The sequence below is a fragment of the Cebus imitator genome, unplaced genomic scaffold (genome assembly GCF_001604975.1).
Source record: "Cebus imitator isolate Cc_AM_T3 unplaced genomic scaffold, Cebus_imitator-1.0 Scaffold187, whole genome shotgun sequence".
NCBI lineage: Eukaryota > Metazoa > Chordata > Mammalia > Primates > Cebidae > Cebus > Cebus imitator.
The window spans coordinates 839,642-856,908 of NW_016107502.1; the positions used below are offsets into that span (position 1 = coordinate 839,642).

General features: G+C 49.3%; 1 protein-coding gene across 2 annotated transcripts in view; it reads left to right on the forward strand.

Moving 5' to 3' along the window:
* Positions 1-16,244, forward strand: part of PRMT8 (protein arginine methyltransferase 8) — a 95,553-nt gene extending 79,309 nt beyond the window's left edge. For both annotated transcript variants that reach the window (XM_017546059.2, XM_017546060.2), the window contains exons 8-10: positions 5,658-5,808; positions 14,470-14,591; positions 15,370-16,244. In XM_017546059.2, the coding sequence (XP_017401548.1) occupies positions 5,658-5,808; positions 14,470-14,591; positions 15,370-15,453 (357 nt within the window). In that variant the 3' untranslated portion in view covers positions 15,454-16,244. The remainder of the gene's footprint in view (positions 1-5,657; positions 5,809-14,469; positions 14,592-15,369) is intronic.
* The last annotated feature ends 1,023 nt before the right edge of the window (positions 16,245-17,267 follow it).

Consider the following 17,267-nt stretch of genomic DNA (forward strand, 5'->3'; position numbering starts at 1 on the left):
AGAGACGGGGTTTCACCATGTTGACCAGGATGGTCTTGATCTCTTGACCTCGTGATCCACCCACCTCGGCCTCCCAAAGTGCTGGGATTACAGGCTTGAGCCACCGCGCCTGGCTTGACTGTTTCTTAAAACAAAGAGAGACATCAGTTTCACATGGTCCAAGCCAATGTTTTTTTGAGACAGGATCTCACTTTATCACCCAGGCTGGAGTGCAGTGGTACGATCACAGCTCACGGCAGCCTCGACCGAATGATCAGTTTCAGGTAGCTCAAGCTATTTGCTGTTGTTGTTTTTGTTGTTGTTTTGAGACAGGGCCTCTCTCTGTCACCCAGGTTGAAGTGCAGTGGTGTGATCATGGCTCACTGCAGCTTACTGAGGCATGGGTGATCCTCCTACCTTAGCCTCCCGAGTAGCTGGAACTATAGCTGCGTGCCACCAGGCATGGCTAATTTTTATTTTTATTTTTTTTAATAGTGATGGGGTTTGGCCAGGCTGGTCTCAAACTCCTAGGCTTAAGTGATCCACCCACTTGGCTTCCCAAGGCCTGGGATGACAGGCACATGCTACCGCACCCGGCCTAGGCTAATTTTTAAATTTAAAAATCAGCCCACTTGACTCTCATCTTGCTAATGTGCTGGCCTGCTATGCTCCTGCACGCATCATTGTTTTTCTGAAAATATCAAGGCAGGCGACTGGAATATTTATAGCAGGATGAAGGGAGAGGAGTTCAGGGTTACGGAGAATCAGGGGAAGTTTTGGAAAGACTGATACCACCGCTGCTCTGCCCACATGAGAACTGTCCTTTGTCCCTGGACACAAGCCTTGCTAGGAAGAACTACACCCATTGGGATGGAGTATCACTGTGGCCTTTAGAAGGGAGCTCGCAGGGCAAATAAAACTAGAATGGACCTCATCAGATCCATCAGATGCCCCTCTCTTCAGTAACATCCTGCCTGAGAGGTGTGGCTTTGAATCTAAGCCTCAGACTCTCCATTCACAGGGGCCTCACTACTTCATTCAGCCTTTTCTGGGTCCAGGTAGGATTCATTGTGAACAAATGTGTCCTTTTGTTTCTTCCAACCAATTCCTCTGTCCTCTGTCCCTCAAGCCTCTTCCTCCTTGGCATCCCAAACAAGAGTTAGGAAAGTATGCCCCCAGCAAGAAGCTCAGCCATAGTGCAAGGCACTTCTGTAAATGCGGAATAGGCAGACGTCTACTGGTGCAACTAAATTGCCAAAATGACATGTGGCGGTGATATGTACCATTAGGCCTCTGCATGTAATGGCCTCAGCTTGGGGATAAAATTCTCTCGATGTTCTTAGACCCCAGATCGCTTTCTGCCTCTGACCCAGCCCCTACTTGGATGTGTGGCCACTGCTCTTTTGTTTGCACTGCTGGATACATCAGCGGCCGGCCTGGCTCTCTCCACTCCCCAAGCAAAAATGAGCAGGGGCCTTTCACCTGGTTAGACCTGAGGGTATCCAGAGGCAACGCAGCCAAAGAGCGGCTGAAGCGGTGCGTATTCCGCACACTCCTTATAAAAACTCCCGGGGCTCTGGGGGTTGTGTCTCAGGACTCGCGATCTGTGATGGTTTCCTGCCCATGCTGGCCCCTTTCTTCTTCCATCTTCCTGAGAAGGATGTCGATTGTCTGTGATTGCTTCTGCTTCCAGGAGAGCCCTGCCACCAGCTCTTTCCTGCTAATGTGCTAAACAACGTCTTGCAGAGCCTGTTGGGAAAACACTTGCCCTTCTTCACATACTTAATTGCTGTTTTCATTGCTATTAACATCGCAGAGTGTGACACTTTATTATAATTAAGACTCTATTTTGACCAGACTTCTGCTCAGAGACATCCATTTGTTACATTATTTAGTGGAGGGGATCGCAGCGGCCAGGGGCACTTCTGAGTAATTTATGTTGGCGGAGCCCTCTGCTTCAAGCAGGTCGCTTGAGGCCAAGTCAGTGGGTCTCCCTGAGATCTCAGAGCTGCTGTTTCTGCTGCGGAAAAGTGGAAGCCTCCTAGCCAAGGGGGCTGGGCTCTAGGGAGTCAGGGTAACTGAGGTTGATCTGTAGACTTGGCTGATCTGTAGACTTCGGTTGGGGGTTGGGGGACCTGAGCCCAGAGGACTTTGTGTCTTTGAAGCCTAGCTGCAGCTGATCCCATCCTCACAGATGGCCTGGACCCCCACTCCAAAAGACCACCTGCCTCTATTGTTGCCATTATAATATGTGGCTTCAATACTTTTGGTCTTGAAGGCTTTTGTTCCATCAGAGGCCTCTATTAAGATGCAAATGTCTGAGAGATCTATTGAACACCATCAGCCGCAAGAGTTGATAGCTGACATTCAGTTGATGGACATCTGAGCAAGATCCTTTAGAGGTTTAAAGGTGGAATTCCTGCTAGATGGGGTGAGTTGTGTGTGTGTGTGTGCGTGCGCACGTGCATGCTGAAAGTGGTGAAGAAGTAAGGGGAGTGGTAGGAGAAAGTAACCACATCTACAGTGTAAGTCATAGGGAGTCATTGAAGGTTATAAGTCCAGAGAGTGACGCAGTCTGGATGAACCTTAGTTATGAAAGAGGGGCTGGGCAAAGAAGTAAGTCTTCAAGCAGGGAGACCTGTTCTGGGAAGATGATTGAGGAGTCAACACACATTGCTGTGGATGAGGTGCTGCTGTGCACTGAGGATACACAGGCCAATGAGGTGTAGTTTCTGCCACTGAAGGGCTCCAGTGTACTGGCTGGGGCAAAGGTAAAAGGTGGGGAGGCCGCTGAGTTGAGCCAGAAGTGAGATCGGAAGTTGCTACACAGGTGACAGAGGGAACCAAGAAAGAAAGATACCAGGGACCTTGGAAAGGGCCTGGAGCCTGGCTGATCAGCCCTGACTTGGTGGAAAAGTCAGTGAGGGTGGACATTCTGATGCCATTAACAAAAATACAGGAAACCAGGCTTGTCCTAAGAGCTTTTGGGCTGGAGGAAACCTGTGGACACCATATGGCTGTGGCTGGGAAGAACAATGAGCATCATGAAGGCTGACAGATACTCAGTCTAAAACTGTTTCCTAGATTTGAGCAACGACCTGCACTAACAGGTGATGTGTAATGAAGGACCCCTAGCCCTGAGGGATGTGGTGGAGGAAGGGGTTGGCAGATGTAATGCAGGCTGAGCCAGCAGTGTGCTGTTTGGGAACACAGGCTGCTAGAAGTATGTGCCAAGGAAGGGAAGTGGAGGACCTGATACGGTCAGTGTAACACTCAGTTTTACAAGTGGCAGGACCCACCCAGAGGAGAAAGGCCAGGGTGATGAGGGCATCAGACATCATGACTTATGAGGAATGAATAGAAAGGCAGAGATAGCTTACATTGGAGAAGAAAAGGGTTAAGGGACCTGTGTGAGTTGGAGCAGACGTTTAGCTTCTTCTGCAGGTGGAAGTTACAGAGGGACGAGTGTGGACTTTCTTCATTAGTTTTGAAGAAGGATCTAAAGAATGGAGATACCAGGACATGGACTGAGCTTCCTGGCAGATAGTGAATTCTCCATCCCTAGAGGTGATCAACAAGCACTAGATGGGTGATCAGCAAGCACTAGATGGGTGTTGAGAAAGCACTAGATGGGTGTTCAGCAAGCACTAGATGGGTGTTCAGCAAGCACTAGATGGGTGATGAGCAAGCACTAGATGGGTGTTCAGCAAGCGCTAGATGGGTGTTCAGCAAGCGCTAGATGGGTGATGGGTGATCAGCAAGCGCTAGATGGGTGATGGGTGATCAGCAAGCGCTAGATGGGTGNTCAGCAAGCGCTAGATGGGTGATGGGTGATCAGCAAGCGCTAGATGGGTGATGGGTGATCAGCAAGCGCTAGATGGGTGTTGAGAAAGCACTAGATGGGTGTTCAGCAAGCACTAGATGGGTGTTCAGTAAGCACTAGATGGCTGTTCAGCAAGCACTAGATGGGTGTTCAGCAAGCACTAGATGTCTGATCAGCAAGCACTAGATGGGTGTTCAGCAAGCACTAGATGGGTGTTCAGCAAGCACTAGATGGGTGATCAGCAAGCACTAAATGAGTGTTCAGCAAGCACTAGTGATGATTAGCAAACACTACATGGCCACTACAGAGAAGGATCTTGCCTGGATAAAAGGCTCATCTTAAGATGGGCTTTATAATCCCATCAAATTCTGTGTGCTTGACCAGGGGCTCATCATTCAATTAGTTCTTGTTCCCCATCTTTGGGCTCTAGAAACACAGCGTAACTGGCATTTGAATGTGACCTCACCAAGGACCTCCCACATTCCCCTAAACCTAAAACCTCACCTTCTTCCCAATCAATAGTCAGGGAGCTTCTGCTTCCGCAGAGGATGTCATGCCCACACAGCACCGACAGCAGTGGGACTCTGATCTGATTGGTTCCCTCGACCACTTTTTCTTCCCTCCACCTCGGTGGAGTCAGGACTTCTCTTTGAAGGGCCTAAGACACTTTGCATCTGTTTTTCCTTTATTTATCTTAGAAATACATTGAGACAAAAGCCATTTCTACAGTGTCGCTTCATTGCTTTGCTCGTCTTGTTTTCCTACCCTCCGGCCCCTCTCCTAATTCCTCCTAACAGTTCCTTCTCCTGGGCCTCAGGAGGTCCCTGTGGAACCATCCAGGCACGCAGATGGCCTTCTGGTTCTTACAGAGTTTTCAGGACAGAGATCCTTGCCATGCAAACTTGACCAATGGGAAGTTCTTCCCCGGGCCTCACTAGAATCTGTCAGGTTGCCTCTTGGGCTCTGGTAGGTTTGCCCTGCTTCCCAGGGCCAGCAAGCAGCAGGCCAGCATTCTTCACATAGAAAAGAACAGCACAGTGTGGACCTCTTTCAATGCCAGCTGCTCCCCATGCAAGATTGATTTGCAGCCACTTTCCAGTTGAAATTGTTAGCGTTATTAGTTCTTCGTGTTCCACATTCCCCAGCCAGAACTGAAAATTCTCACTTCTTATTTCCCCCTTTTATTTATTTTTGAAAACAGCCCAGCCTTGTTATAAATGGCCAGCAGAACTTTCCTAAGCTCAGTCTGTGACTTTGTGGGCCCAGGTCCTTACTCCTAATGTCATCCTTGATGCCTCCTATTGCTGGGAACCTGAGTATCAAAAAATTGGGGAAGGAGTGGTCTAGTCCATCCACATCACTGGAGGGCCTGAAAAAACACAGATTGCTATTTTGAAGCAGCAGTCCGGCTCTCCTCAGATTTTGCCCCCAGGTACTGTTGATGCTGATCTTTCAGGGACCACATTTTAAGAGTGATGGATGAAGCAATGCCTGGGTGGACCACTCAAGGCTGCTCTGACAGGTGAAGGGACACATTATCTGATTAACCCTCCTGCTCTCTCCCTTCCCCATCATACCCCTACAGCCGCAAATCCCAGCAGATTTACCTTTGGAATTCTACCCCCCTCAGGTTTTGATTCCAATCCATTTGCACCATTGCCTGAGCATACCCCACCCTTGAAAGGATGGAGGAGGTGATTGGAGGGTGGTGGGGAGCCTGGGAAATCACCTCAAGAATAATGATATCCCTTAGAGAGCCGGCAGACCACAGTCTCTCGTAGAGCAAGGCTGCTGACCGGAGGCAGCAATGGTGGAGGCAATAAGTTCCTGGCATTGTCTCTTCTCTGGGCTGCAGGAGGTGGACATTTACACAGTGAAGACGGAAGAGCTATCGTTCACATCTGCATTCTGCCTGCAGATACAGCGCAACGACTATGTCCACGCCCTGGTCACCTATTTTAATATTGAATTTACCAAGTGCCACAAGAAAATGGGGTTTTCCACAGGTGAGCTGTTTACTGCTTCCCAGAGCCTCCTCCCTCTCCCATGCTCTTCCAAGTCTTTGTGGGGTGACCAGGGCTGGCCTTGACTTGGGGAGAAGGGGCTGGGTGTTAGCTGGACGACACTCATCAGCCCTCCCCAGCCATGGAGGAACCGTGCATCCCTACACGTGTGCTGTCCAAGGGGAAGCTAAATAATGCTGTGGTGGTTAGGGCCCAAGTTGAGAGTGTGTTGGACGAGGGCGACGCAGGAGGCAGGGCTCATGGAGGGCCCCGAGAACCTTCAAATGCATATTTGTTCAGTAGCATTTTCTGAGTATCTTCTGTCGGGGGTAGGGGGCAGGGGGATTATGGATGGAGTTGAATAAGCCTTGTCTGCACTGCCATGCATCTGTGCAGGACACAGCCTGTCTCACAGCAGCCTGCACACTGGTTTCCTTCCCTTCTCCCTTACTTTCACACCAACCTATCCTTCATTAAATCCCTGATGGTGTTCCCCCAAGATCACTCCACTCCCAAATCCCAACCCTGCTTCTGAGGTGCCTCACTGTCTGCAGTAGATTAACCTGGCAAATGGGTATCCCATGGCCTGGGCCTGGCCCACTCTCCAGGCTCATTCCTCACCACCGTCCTTGGCGGAGCCGGGTCCCATCGCTGCTACCCCACAGATGGCCCAGCTACACTGAACTCCTTGCTGACTTCTAAACTCAGTGAGGCCTCTTTGTTCTCTGGGCTGTGGCTTCTGCACACACCAGCCCTTGCCCATTAGGGTATGCCCTGGAGGCGGGAGGGGCCTTTGTCAGAGGCTCTCATCATCCCCTCTCCTCCTGTATCAGTCTGCGAGGGTGGCCATAACAAAGTACCCTGGCTTGGGGGCTAAACCGCACATGCAGTTCTGGAGGCTGGAAGTCCAAGGGCAAGGTGTTGGCAGGGTGGCTTTCTGGTGAGGTGCTCCTCTTGCCTTGTAGATGGCCACCTTGTCGCTATGTCCTCACATGGTCTCTCCTCTGTGCTCATGAGCCCTTGATGGCCCTATGCGTGTCCTAATTGCCTCTTCTAAGGACACCAGTCAGATTGGATGAAATTAATCACCTCTTTTAAAGCCCTTTCTCCAGATACAGTCACATTCTCAGGCACTGGGGGTTAGGACTTCAACATGAATTTGAGGGAGGGAGGGTCGCACAATTCAGGTGGTAATACCGCCCCTGCCCCATCTCTTCACCTGGTTTTCTGTCTCAGCTCAGGGGTTACCTAATCCCTGCCTTCCCTTTGGGTTAAGGTTCGGTGTACTCAGGGCTCCCTAACATCCCGTGCATGTGCCTGTCATGGTGACATTTCAAGTGATACACATGCGCAATAGCAGGAAGAAACCAGGACAAAGGGGTATAAAGAGTCAAACAAAACATTCGCACCCCCGACCCATTCCACCTGCACTCTTCAGAGGCAAATACTGTCATTAATGACTTCTCTTGCATCATTCTCCCAAATTTCAGTGGGTACACAAGCACATACATATCCACAGACACCTCTGTTTTTGGCTTTTTATTTTGAAATAATTATAGACTCCCAGGAAGTTGTAAAAATAGTACACAGAGTTGTGTGAACCCTTTTCCCTGCTGCCCCATTGAGGGGATCTTATGTAAGCATAGTACAATGTCAAAACTGCAGCTTTTTTAAAAAACTTAGGTTGATCCTACCTTCCACACTGCCCTCAGCTACCTTTTCTTTATTTAACAAGCTTATCTTGGTGATACCCTTATAGCCTCACAGAGATACCTAGTTTCTTTTTTTAAACAACCACACAGGCCATGCCATTATTTATTCAGCACTCTCACTCTGTCTTGTAACCGTCGGTCTCCTGCGTGAGTAGGGAATTACATCTCAGTGATCTCTGCATTCCTGGCTTCTAAAGCATAGTTCTAAACAAATCGCTGTTGAAGAAGCGTATGATGACATGACCCCTGCCCTCGGGAAGGTGTTCCTATTGAGCCTTCTTGGGAATTGGGAGCATGGCATCAGGGGGTGAGTAGGTGAGTAATTGCTTGTCTAGTAGGGGGAGTGGGGAGGTGAGTTCTACCAGAAGTCGAGGACATGATTCTTTGCTTCCAGAAGCCATGATGACAATGATGCTTTTATTTTTTTCTCAGAGACAATGTCTCACTCTGTCTCCCAGGCTGGAGTGCAGTGGCGCAATCATAGCTCGGTGCAGCCTTGACCTCCTGGGCTCAAGCAATCCTCCTGCCTCAGCCACCCATGTAGCTGGGACTACAGGCACATGCCACCAGGCCTGGCTAATTTTTAACATGTTGTAGAGATGGGGTCTTGCTTCATTGCCCAGGCTGATCTCAATGATTCTCCTTTACCTATGGAAAGAGAGGGCAAGAAACTAATCTCTTCACAGAAAGGCTTCTCCCACACCTAGTGCCTCCTGAATACTGAGAGGAGTCTTCTGGTCTCTGTCAGCCAGGCAGTGCTGGTGCTTTCCTGCCCTGGGTGATTGTCAGCTGCTGCCCTCCTCACAGGGCCAGTGCAATTCTTCCCAGTCGGCAGGCGCAGCCAGGACGGGGGAGGCAGGTTTTGCTTTGATCTTGAAGGATTGGGAAGACTGTGCCTAGCGATACTGAGAGTGGGGGTAGTGAGGGAGCTGGGGAGGAGCCTTCTTGGGGACAGTGGCTGTGATTGGAAGCTAGAGATGAAGTCACATCTGCCTATTCCATCCCCAGGATGATTAATCCACGGCCTGCCCTGCTGTAGGTGATGAGAAAGTCAGTGGACAAGGATACTCTGGAAAAAAAATTCTGAGTTTCCAAAGCCCAGGCTCCAGCCCTGCAGCTCTCAGCCAGGGTTTTATTTTCCTTGAGATGATCTATTAATATTTCTAGTCCCCAAGGTCAAGTAGAGAGCCTTCTGGACCCTGTCTAGAGATGGATCCCTGGCCTTGTGGTGGCAGGGATGACATTCTTCATGGCCTCACATGGAGGAGCCTGGGTTAAGCTCACGTCCACAATCAAGACATCAGCTCTGGGCTGCCTGAAAGATGGTGAGGATTTGCCCTGAGTGCTGAAGGCTCTAACCCGGTGGCTTTCCTCCCTAGTCTTGGGCCACACCCCCACCGCAGTCCCACGTGGTTCAAAGATCATGGATCTAAACCCAGCTGTGAGCCTGCTCCTCTGTGTTTTCGCAATTATAGTGTTATACCTCCTCCCTTTGCACAGAGTTCCACAAACCTAGGTTCTGAAAGGCATTTGGAGGTCCCACAGTCTCCAGCTTGCCATGCAGAACTTCTTTAAAGAAGTGGTTTTCAAAGTGTGGTCCCTGGATGGGTAACATCAGTATCACCTGGGAAATGGTTAGAATTGCAAATTATTGGGCCTCACCTTGGACCTACTGAATCAGAAACTCTGGGGGTGGGGACCAGCAGTCTGTATCTTAACAAGACCTTCAATTGATTGCAATGCATGCTCCAGCTTGAGGACCACTGCCTCTGTGCAAGACTGCCCTGAACCAGAAGGCTGAGAATTTGACCAATGTTGACTTTCTTCTGGAAAGGCTATTCTGTCTCCTCACTCAGGCGTACCCTCAGGCCTCACGAAGACCCTGCTTTCTGGCTGACTTAAATCTCTTTTCTTGGCACATGCCCATATGGCTGGCACTGGGGTGGGGGAATAGTTTGTTGAGTTGCTTTCTCAGCCACCTCTGTACGTCAGCGTGGGACTCTTTTTCTAGCAGATAGCGAACTTCTTTCCCAGTTCATGTGGGTTAGCAGTGGGGTATACTCAGACCGTCTATACTCTGACAACTGACAGGGTCACCCTTTCTGTTTTTATGAATCTCAGATCCACAGACTTAGATTAATCCTAATTCTTGCCTCATGACATATGTCATTATTGGACCATGTATGGTTCACTTTTTGCCAACTTATATATTAATATATGTTAACATAATGAATATCCATGAACTCACCACGTAACTCAGTAACTAGAATATAAATTAATTTCTATTAATTAGAATGTAAATAGTCCAACCCAAATGCCCATCAATGATAGACTGGACAGGGAAAATGTGGCACATATACACCATGGAATATTATGCAGCCATCAAAAATGATGAGTTTGTGTCCTTGGTAGGGACATGGATGAACCTGGAAACCATCATTCTCTGCAAACTGATACAAGAGCAGAAGATCAAACACTGAATGTTCTCACTCATAGGCGGGTGTTGAACAATGAGAACACGTGGACACAGTGGGGGGAGCAATACACACTAGGGTCTGTTGAGGGGACATGGGGGAGGGACAGTGGGTGGTGGGGAGTTGGGGAGAGATAGCATGAGGAGGAATGCCAGATATAGGTGATGGGGAGGAAGGCAGCAAATCACACTGCCATGTGTGTACCTATGCAACAATCTTGCATGTTCTTCACATGTAGCCCAAAACCTAAAATGCAATAAAAATAAAAATAAAAAATAAGAAAAAAATAAAAAAATTTTAAAAAAGAATGTAATTAGTAACTAGAATAAAATAATAAATCTAATAAAATCAATAAATACTAGTAAATAAATAAATTTATTAGTATTACTATTAGGAGGTACTACATTAGTTAATATTAGAAATAAATATAAATTGTTGTTCATTTAAATATAAATATTAACTAGAAAGACAATAATAATAAAGGTAATATGATTATAATTAAGTGTAAATAAATGAATGCATATTTGCATTAATTTGCTTGCACTTATTAATTCGAGCCATGCCCTGACTCAATAACTGAAATGCCGCCGACACCTCTGCATTTTCCTGGATGCCTCACCCCATCCCACCTCCCGTATCGCCTCTAGACGAACATTACCCTGAATTTTGTGATCCTTATCCCCTTGCTATTTCTGAAAAGTTTTATCACATGGATGCATGTGCCTAAACAAGGTATTCTTTGGTCTCAACTGTTCCTGGACTTGATGCAAAGTGTAGCCTGCTGTGTGTGGCCCCTCCTTATCAACCCCCAACTGAGTTTTCTGTCTCAGCCCAGAGGTAGCCCCGCTCTGCGGGCCACTTAGAAGCACATCCCATACCGCACAGCCTGAAAAATGATCCCTTCTAATGACTCTGACGTCCCTGCAGCTTCAGGCAGGAGCTGTTGCAAATAGGCACAGATACCCAGGGTTCCAGGCTGTGGTAGCCAGTGGGCATGGCAGCCCCTCCTCAACACATCCTCAGTGGGGTGGAGGTAGAAGTGGGAATTGGGACCCCTGGGGCTACTGTGTAATCCAGGAAAGCCAGGTAGTGGGTGGAAGGGCAGGAGCCCCAGAGGAAGCAAGCCTGGGTGCAAGCCCTAGTTTTTCCAGATTGGGGTGGGGCGGGGGAAGGGAAAGCTTTGCTCCCTGACAAGGAGAACTCTAGATGTTGTCCATAACCTTTTGTTGAGTGCACACCCTTGTACACGGTGACATTCTGGATATTTTCCAGGACATTCTCTACCACTAGAGAGGCGGCATACCTTTGCAGACCAGAGCCATAGTTGATAGACAAATAAAATCATATACACTGTAATGACCGGAGAATTGCCTGATACAATGGGCTAGGAAGTCTCTAACATGGGCCTAATAGGTTTCAGGTAGGGTGGCCATGTAACTTATCTTTCCATTAAGGACATGCCTGCAGGTGAAGGGGAGAGCTGGTAATTATTATGCCAGGAAAACAGATGCAAACTGGATCTGTCCTGGGCAGAACAGGAGTTTTGGTCACCCTTAGTATATGATGCTTTTCCCTCCTCATCTCATTTCATCCTCACAATACCTCAGGAGATACATATTGTGACCCATATTCTGCAGATGTAGAAAAGGAGCCCCTGGTCACAGCACAAGTCAGTGGTGAAGCAGAGACTGAACACTGGGCCTATCATCACCTAATTAAACATGTTTCCCACTCTGCCTTGCCAAAAGAGGTCAGGAGATGCACAGCGACTCAGCCATGGCTGTGTGTCTACATTGCCTGCCCCTCCCCGACCCCCAGAACTACTGACTTCAAATCTCTTGGAATAGAATCAAAACATTGACTTTTACTAAGTTTCTCCTGGGCACTTTGATGGACAAGTAGGATTGGGAAAATTGGTTTAGACAATTAGTCCATAGCTGGTGGGCCCATCATGGAAATGAAATGTTTATGGATGTTCTTAACCCTTTGATGTTGACATCAAGGAAAAAAATCATCTTCCTCCAACTCAAAGCTGGCGTGATTTGGGGACTACCATCAGAGACAGACCGATGGCTGGCAAATCTGGGCCAGGAAGTCTCTGGGGGTCTCATAAGGCATCGGATTTGGTGACAGAAGGAGGCTGTTTGAATTCCCTTGCCTGAAGGTCTTTAGGAACAGGAGAGAATCACCTGTCTGAGCAGGTGTAGGTGGAAGTGGGGGCGAGAGTGCTGTCAGTCATACACTGACAGTCTCCACACAAAACCAGGCACTATCTTTTGATTATTTAGAGGTAGTTGGCAGAGAAGGTTGTTGGGAGCAGGTGGACATTGCCCGCAGACAGCAGCGTGCCCTGGCGGCCAGAAGGCTGGATGTGTTTGGGAACCCTTGGCAGGGTCTGAAAGGCGCAGATCCAACGTTCATGATCCTCTTTCCCTTCCAAATGTGCAGGCTGCGCTTGCTCCCCATGACCTTGAGTTTGCATCGATTTCCCAAACACACGCATGGAGGGCTACTTGAGCCTCTCTCCAAACCACTGACATTTGATCAAGCCAGTTTGTTGCAAAGGGCAGAGAAGGACAGACTCTTCAGTGCCATTAAAATAGACCTTGGGATTTTGAAAGATCTTAGAGGTCACCTGGTCTGAGTCATGATAAGCCCCAGTCGGTGCTGTGTGAACACCTGCCAGGGTGGACCTCAGGTGACTCATACGATTGTGGGACGGCTCTAATTCTTCTTGGTTAATTAAAAATCTGCCTTCTAATGATTCCTAGCTCTGCCTTTGTTCTGCCCCCAAAGCCAAGGCCACATGTAAGTCTTTCCATGTGACAGCTTTTGAAGTGTTTTGAAGACCCTTATCTTATCCCCAGGTCTTCTCATTTTTATCATTCGTTCAAAAAAAAAAAAAGAGGAAATCCTGGTAGAGGAATGCAACAGCCCAAACCAAAAGGAACTTCCTATAACAAAATTGGTTCATCTGCAATCTGTAGATTCCAAAGGCCCCCAGTATAATTAGACACATACGAGTACGTTGAAGCATCACAGACGCTTGCTCTTCGGGTTCTTATCATTACTCATTTATTCAATACTTGTAGATCTACCAAGCACCGAGGTAGGCACTAAGGAAGCAAGGCTTGCCTGGTCCCTGCCCTCATGGAGCTTGCAGTCCATGGAGGATGCAGACAAGTGGGGGTGGAGGGAAGGCATTTATCTTGTGTGACAGACACTGCAATAACAGAAGCTCAGTGTGCCATGGGAGCCCTCAATCCAGGTTTCGCAGGTCAGGCAAGGCTTCCCAGAGGAAGGATGAGGAAGAGAGAAGCTGGAGAGGAGGGAGGGGGGGAGTTTCAGAGACCACCGCTGGCAAGGACAATGGCCTATAAGGCAGAACCCATCACATTTAGCTGGAGAATGTGTCCTGTGCTGAGAGGGATGGGAGGAGACTCAGTGGCAGATACAGGGGAGGTGCAAGTGTCACTGTGGCTTTGAGTCATGCAGGATAAGTGAGCTGTGGGCCAGCGTTAGGGCTATGCTCATTTCTTTCTGATTCAGTTAGGAAGACACACCTGAAACCCTACAGCAGGCCCAAGCCCAGGTGCTAGGTATAGTTCCCCTTGCACAGAGAAGCAGGCAATGAAAGTGTTTCTTGTTTTTTTTTTTTTTGGTGGGGGGACAAGAGTCTCACTCTGACGCCCAGGCTGGAGTGCAGTGGTATAGTCATAGCTCACTGCAACCTTGAACTCTCAGGCTCAACTGATCCTCCTGCCTCAGCCTCCCGAGTAGCTGGGACCACAGATGTGTGCTCCCACACTCGGCCAGTTTTCTCATTATGTTGCCCAGGCTGGTCTTGAACTTCTGGGCTCAAGCAGTCCTCCTGCCTCAGCCTCCTGAGTAGCTGGGATTACAGCTGTGAGCCACTACGTGTGCTCAGCAGGGAAAGCTGTTTGTAAGATTGAGGAGCAAGTACCTGCCTTATCGGTGGATCTGGGGAAACTGGCTTAGCTGTGGTGTTTGCATGAAGGGTGTCATTCAAGGGGAGATAGGAGGGCCTACTCTACAAATCTCTTCCCCACACTGTCTGAAGATCTTCCCTCTATTGAACTAATTAAAAACAGCAGCATTTTCAGATGCATTTACATCGATGCGTTTAGTTGGTGACAGGGCATTCATCATCCATCCCTTGTTGTGAACTTGTAGTATCAGGTTGTCTGTCTGCTGATCCCCAGCTAAGATCAGCCATCAGCATGAGGGGATGGAGCCGTGATGGGAGGAGAGGCCACTGGGGCTGAGTGGGAGTTCTGGTGGGGGGGCAGAGCCAGACTACAAGGGCTATGTCCCCGGCCCAACAAGATGCTGGGGCAGGTGGTTTCCGTGAGTCCCCGGGGAAGCCCAGCAACTTCTATGCAGGGTCCCAGCCTCAGCCCGTCGGAGACATCTTCCCTGACTCTTTCTTCCCACCTCCCGTGTTCTTTCACCCTCAGCCCCTGACGCTCCCTACACCCACTGGAAGCAGACTGTCTTCTACTTGGAAGATTACCTCACTGTCCGGAGGGGGGAGGAAATCTACGGGACCATATCCATGAAGCCAAATGCCAAAAATGTGGTAAGTGCCGAGGCCACCTGTGTCACAGAGGGGGACCAGAGACACAGGGGAGAAGGAACCCACGGAGCCGGCTTGCTAGGACCCAGTTGCCGGGGTTCTTAAGTGTCTCCTGCACAGTCAGAAACTTACTGAAGGAGGCAGTCAGTAGCCACATGTGGACATGACTAGGCCTAATTGAGGGACACAGGCTTGACCTCTCAAAACTCAGCAAGTAGAGGTTTTCCCTGGGTCTGATTCTGGACTGTCTCAGCTTTGAAGACAGCTTCCAGCTCTTCCCGTGAGTGGCTTTCGAATCAATGGGTCCTCCCTCATTTAGCATGAGCTGGGCCAGGAGACAAGCTCCCGGTGGCCTGCAGGATATTTGGCGCGCATTTCTTCCCCTGGCTTGGTGGCGGGGAGACCGGCTGGCTCTTTCTGGGCAGCCCCGGGTGTGGGCATGTGTGCTAAAAGGGTCTGCAGAATGCTCTGAAGGTCACCTCACAGAACTCAATCACCCCAATTGCTTTACTCCCAGGGCAAACTTGGAACTTTTTAAATTAAAGCAGGAAGGATTTAGGGAGAAATGGAAGAACTTCCTGTGCGGACAAGGAGGCAGCAGAATGGATTCCTGGGCGCTCTTCAGGGGAACCCTTTAGCCAGAAAGCCTTAAGACACTGGTGCCACCCATCCGTGTGGTGCCAGGAACAGGCGATGCCAGGAGCAGGCGGTGCCAGGGAGTAGGGCTGTGGCTTCACACCCAGATGACTGCCTGACCCTTCGCTCTTTCTTTGCCTTGCAGCGAGACCTCGATTTCACAGTAGACTTGGATTTTAAGGGACAGCTGTGTGAAACATCCGTATCTAATGACTACAAAATGCGTTAGCACACGTGGGAAGCTGCAGAGAGCAACGAGAAAAGGAACTCTCACCTCGATCTGCCGTGCCGTCCCAAAGAATACTGTTTGCAGGACTACACACTTGAAAACCAGAGTTTTCAACTCTGCCTTGAAGATTGGTGAACTCCCCAGGGCTCCTGTGGGCTCCGCCACTGGACAGAAGGCCTCCAGCTCCTCCGCTCTGCCCTGGGAGCCCTTCATGAAGGCTTTGCATTGCCAGCAAAGAGCGACCTCGCGAGCTGTGGCTGGGCCCCGAGGGTGGAAACGTATTCGCGTCTCCCTGTCTCCTCCTTAACTGTGACTCTCCGGGTCTTCTGAGTTTTGCATGCTGCGGGTGTCTAGGACAGATTGCTTCCACTAGAACCTGGAGACATAGCATCTTTGATAGCATAAGCCAGATTATCTGTGTGTGCGGTGGTGTGTGTGTGCGTGCATGTGTGAGTGTGAGCAGCATAGTCCATATTTACCCACAAATACCTGTATATGCATGCATATACAACCAAGTGGGTATACTTAGGTGTTCACTCAGAGGGGCGTGTGCGTGCGTGCGTGCGCGTGTGCCTAGAATATATATTACTCTCAGAGGAGATTCTGTTGCTTTCGAATAGGAATTTGTTTTGTGATTAGTTCGCCCCTTCCCCGCCCCTTACCAGATGTTAAGCAGCTATGAAACATTCTCTGTACTAGCTCTGGTCTCCTTTTGACTGGACTGTGGCTCTGAACCCTGAGCATAGTACCACAGACTCTGTGGGCGCTCAATAAACACACATGAGAACAAAGTGGTGGGATGGCTGGTGTCCTGGTGCTCTGAAGTAAGAGGGCTGGGGGGAAGCCAGAGGAGAGGCCATCACGGAGTGGAGACTCAAGGGCAGCAGCACTTACATGGGTTCACATTTGCTCCCCATCAGGGAAGTCAGGGCTGGTCTAAGAGCATCTCTCCCATGAACTCTCAGGGGTCCTGCCTTAGAGAGTGAGAAGAAGGTCAAGGAACTGGGGTTGGCGACAGGAGCTAACCAAGAGTGTGCCAGGACGGAAGGCCATGCATAGCTTGGAGACCTGTCACGATAGACCTGTTAGCCTTGGTCCAGCCGTGGTAACAGTGGAATCTGTGAAGGACAGAAATACAGTGTACTTTTCAGGGCGTGGTGGAGTGTTTTGATTTGGTTTGGTCTTGGGTTATTCTTTAGCTTCCAAGACCATGATTCTCATTGATGTCTCCTCCCTGGGAAGAGACATTCCAGGTGCAGGAAGGAAGAGGGGGCCATTTAGAAATGGTGGGTGAAGCTGATGGGACCCAGGAATGGGGAAGATGCAGGGGAGACCACGGGCCTGGCTTTGCATGGGTGGGGTGTGCTGGATAATGATAACTGAATCCAATAGCAATGGCGTCTGCACTTCCATAACCTTCTGAGGTCCATGGACTTGCCAATTCCATGAAGCCTTGGGAGTTACACGCTGGGGCCTTACTCCAGCCATTTGATAGCTGAGGTGAGCTGGGCCAAGATCTCAAGCTCCAGTTTAACGTGCCCTCCCCTGCCCTGCACTGATTCTTCCACGCCTAGAGGCTAAGACTCTCTTTGTATCTAGAGGCAAACACAGTGAAAATTATTTAATGGTTTTTGTGTACACGTATTCGGCAAGAAAAATAGAGAAACAAGAGGAGAAAGAAGCAAGTGTGTTAGAGGAGACAGGAGGTTGAAGGAGGACATGGGAGTGGGGGCTCCCTTAGGAGGCATTCGAGAAGAGCCCAGGAGTGGGTTTCCATTGTGGTGAGAGTCGGGGTCCCCTGGATTCTGCCTAAT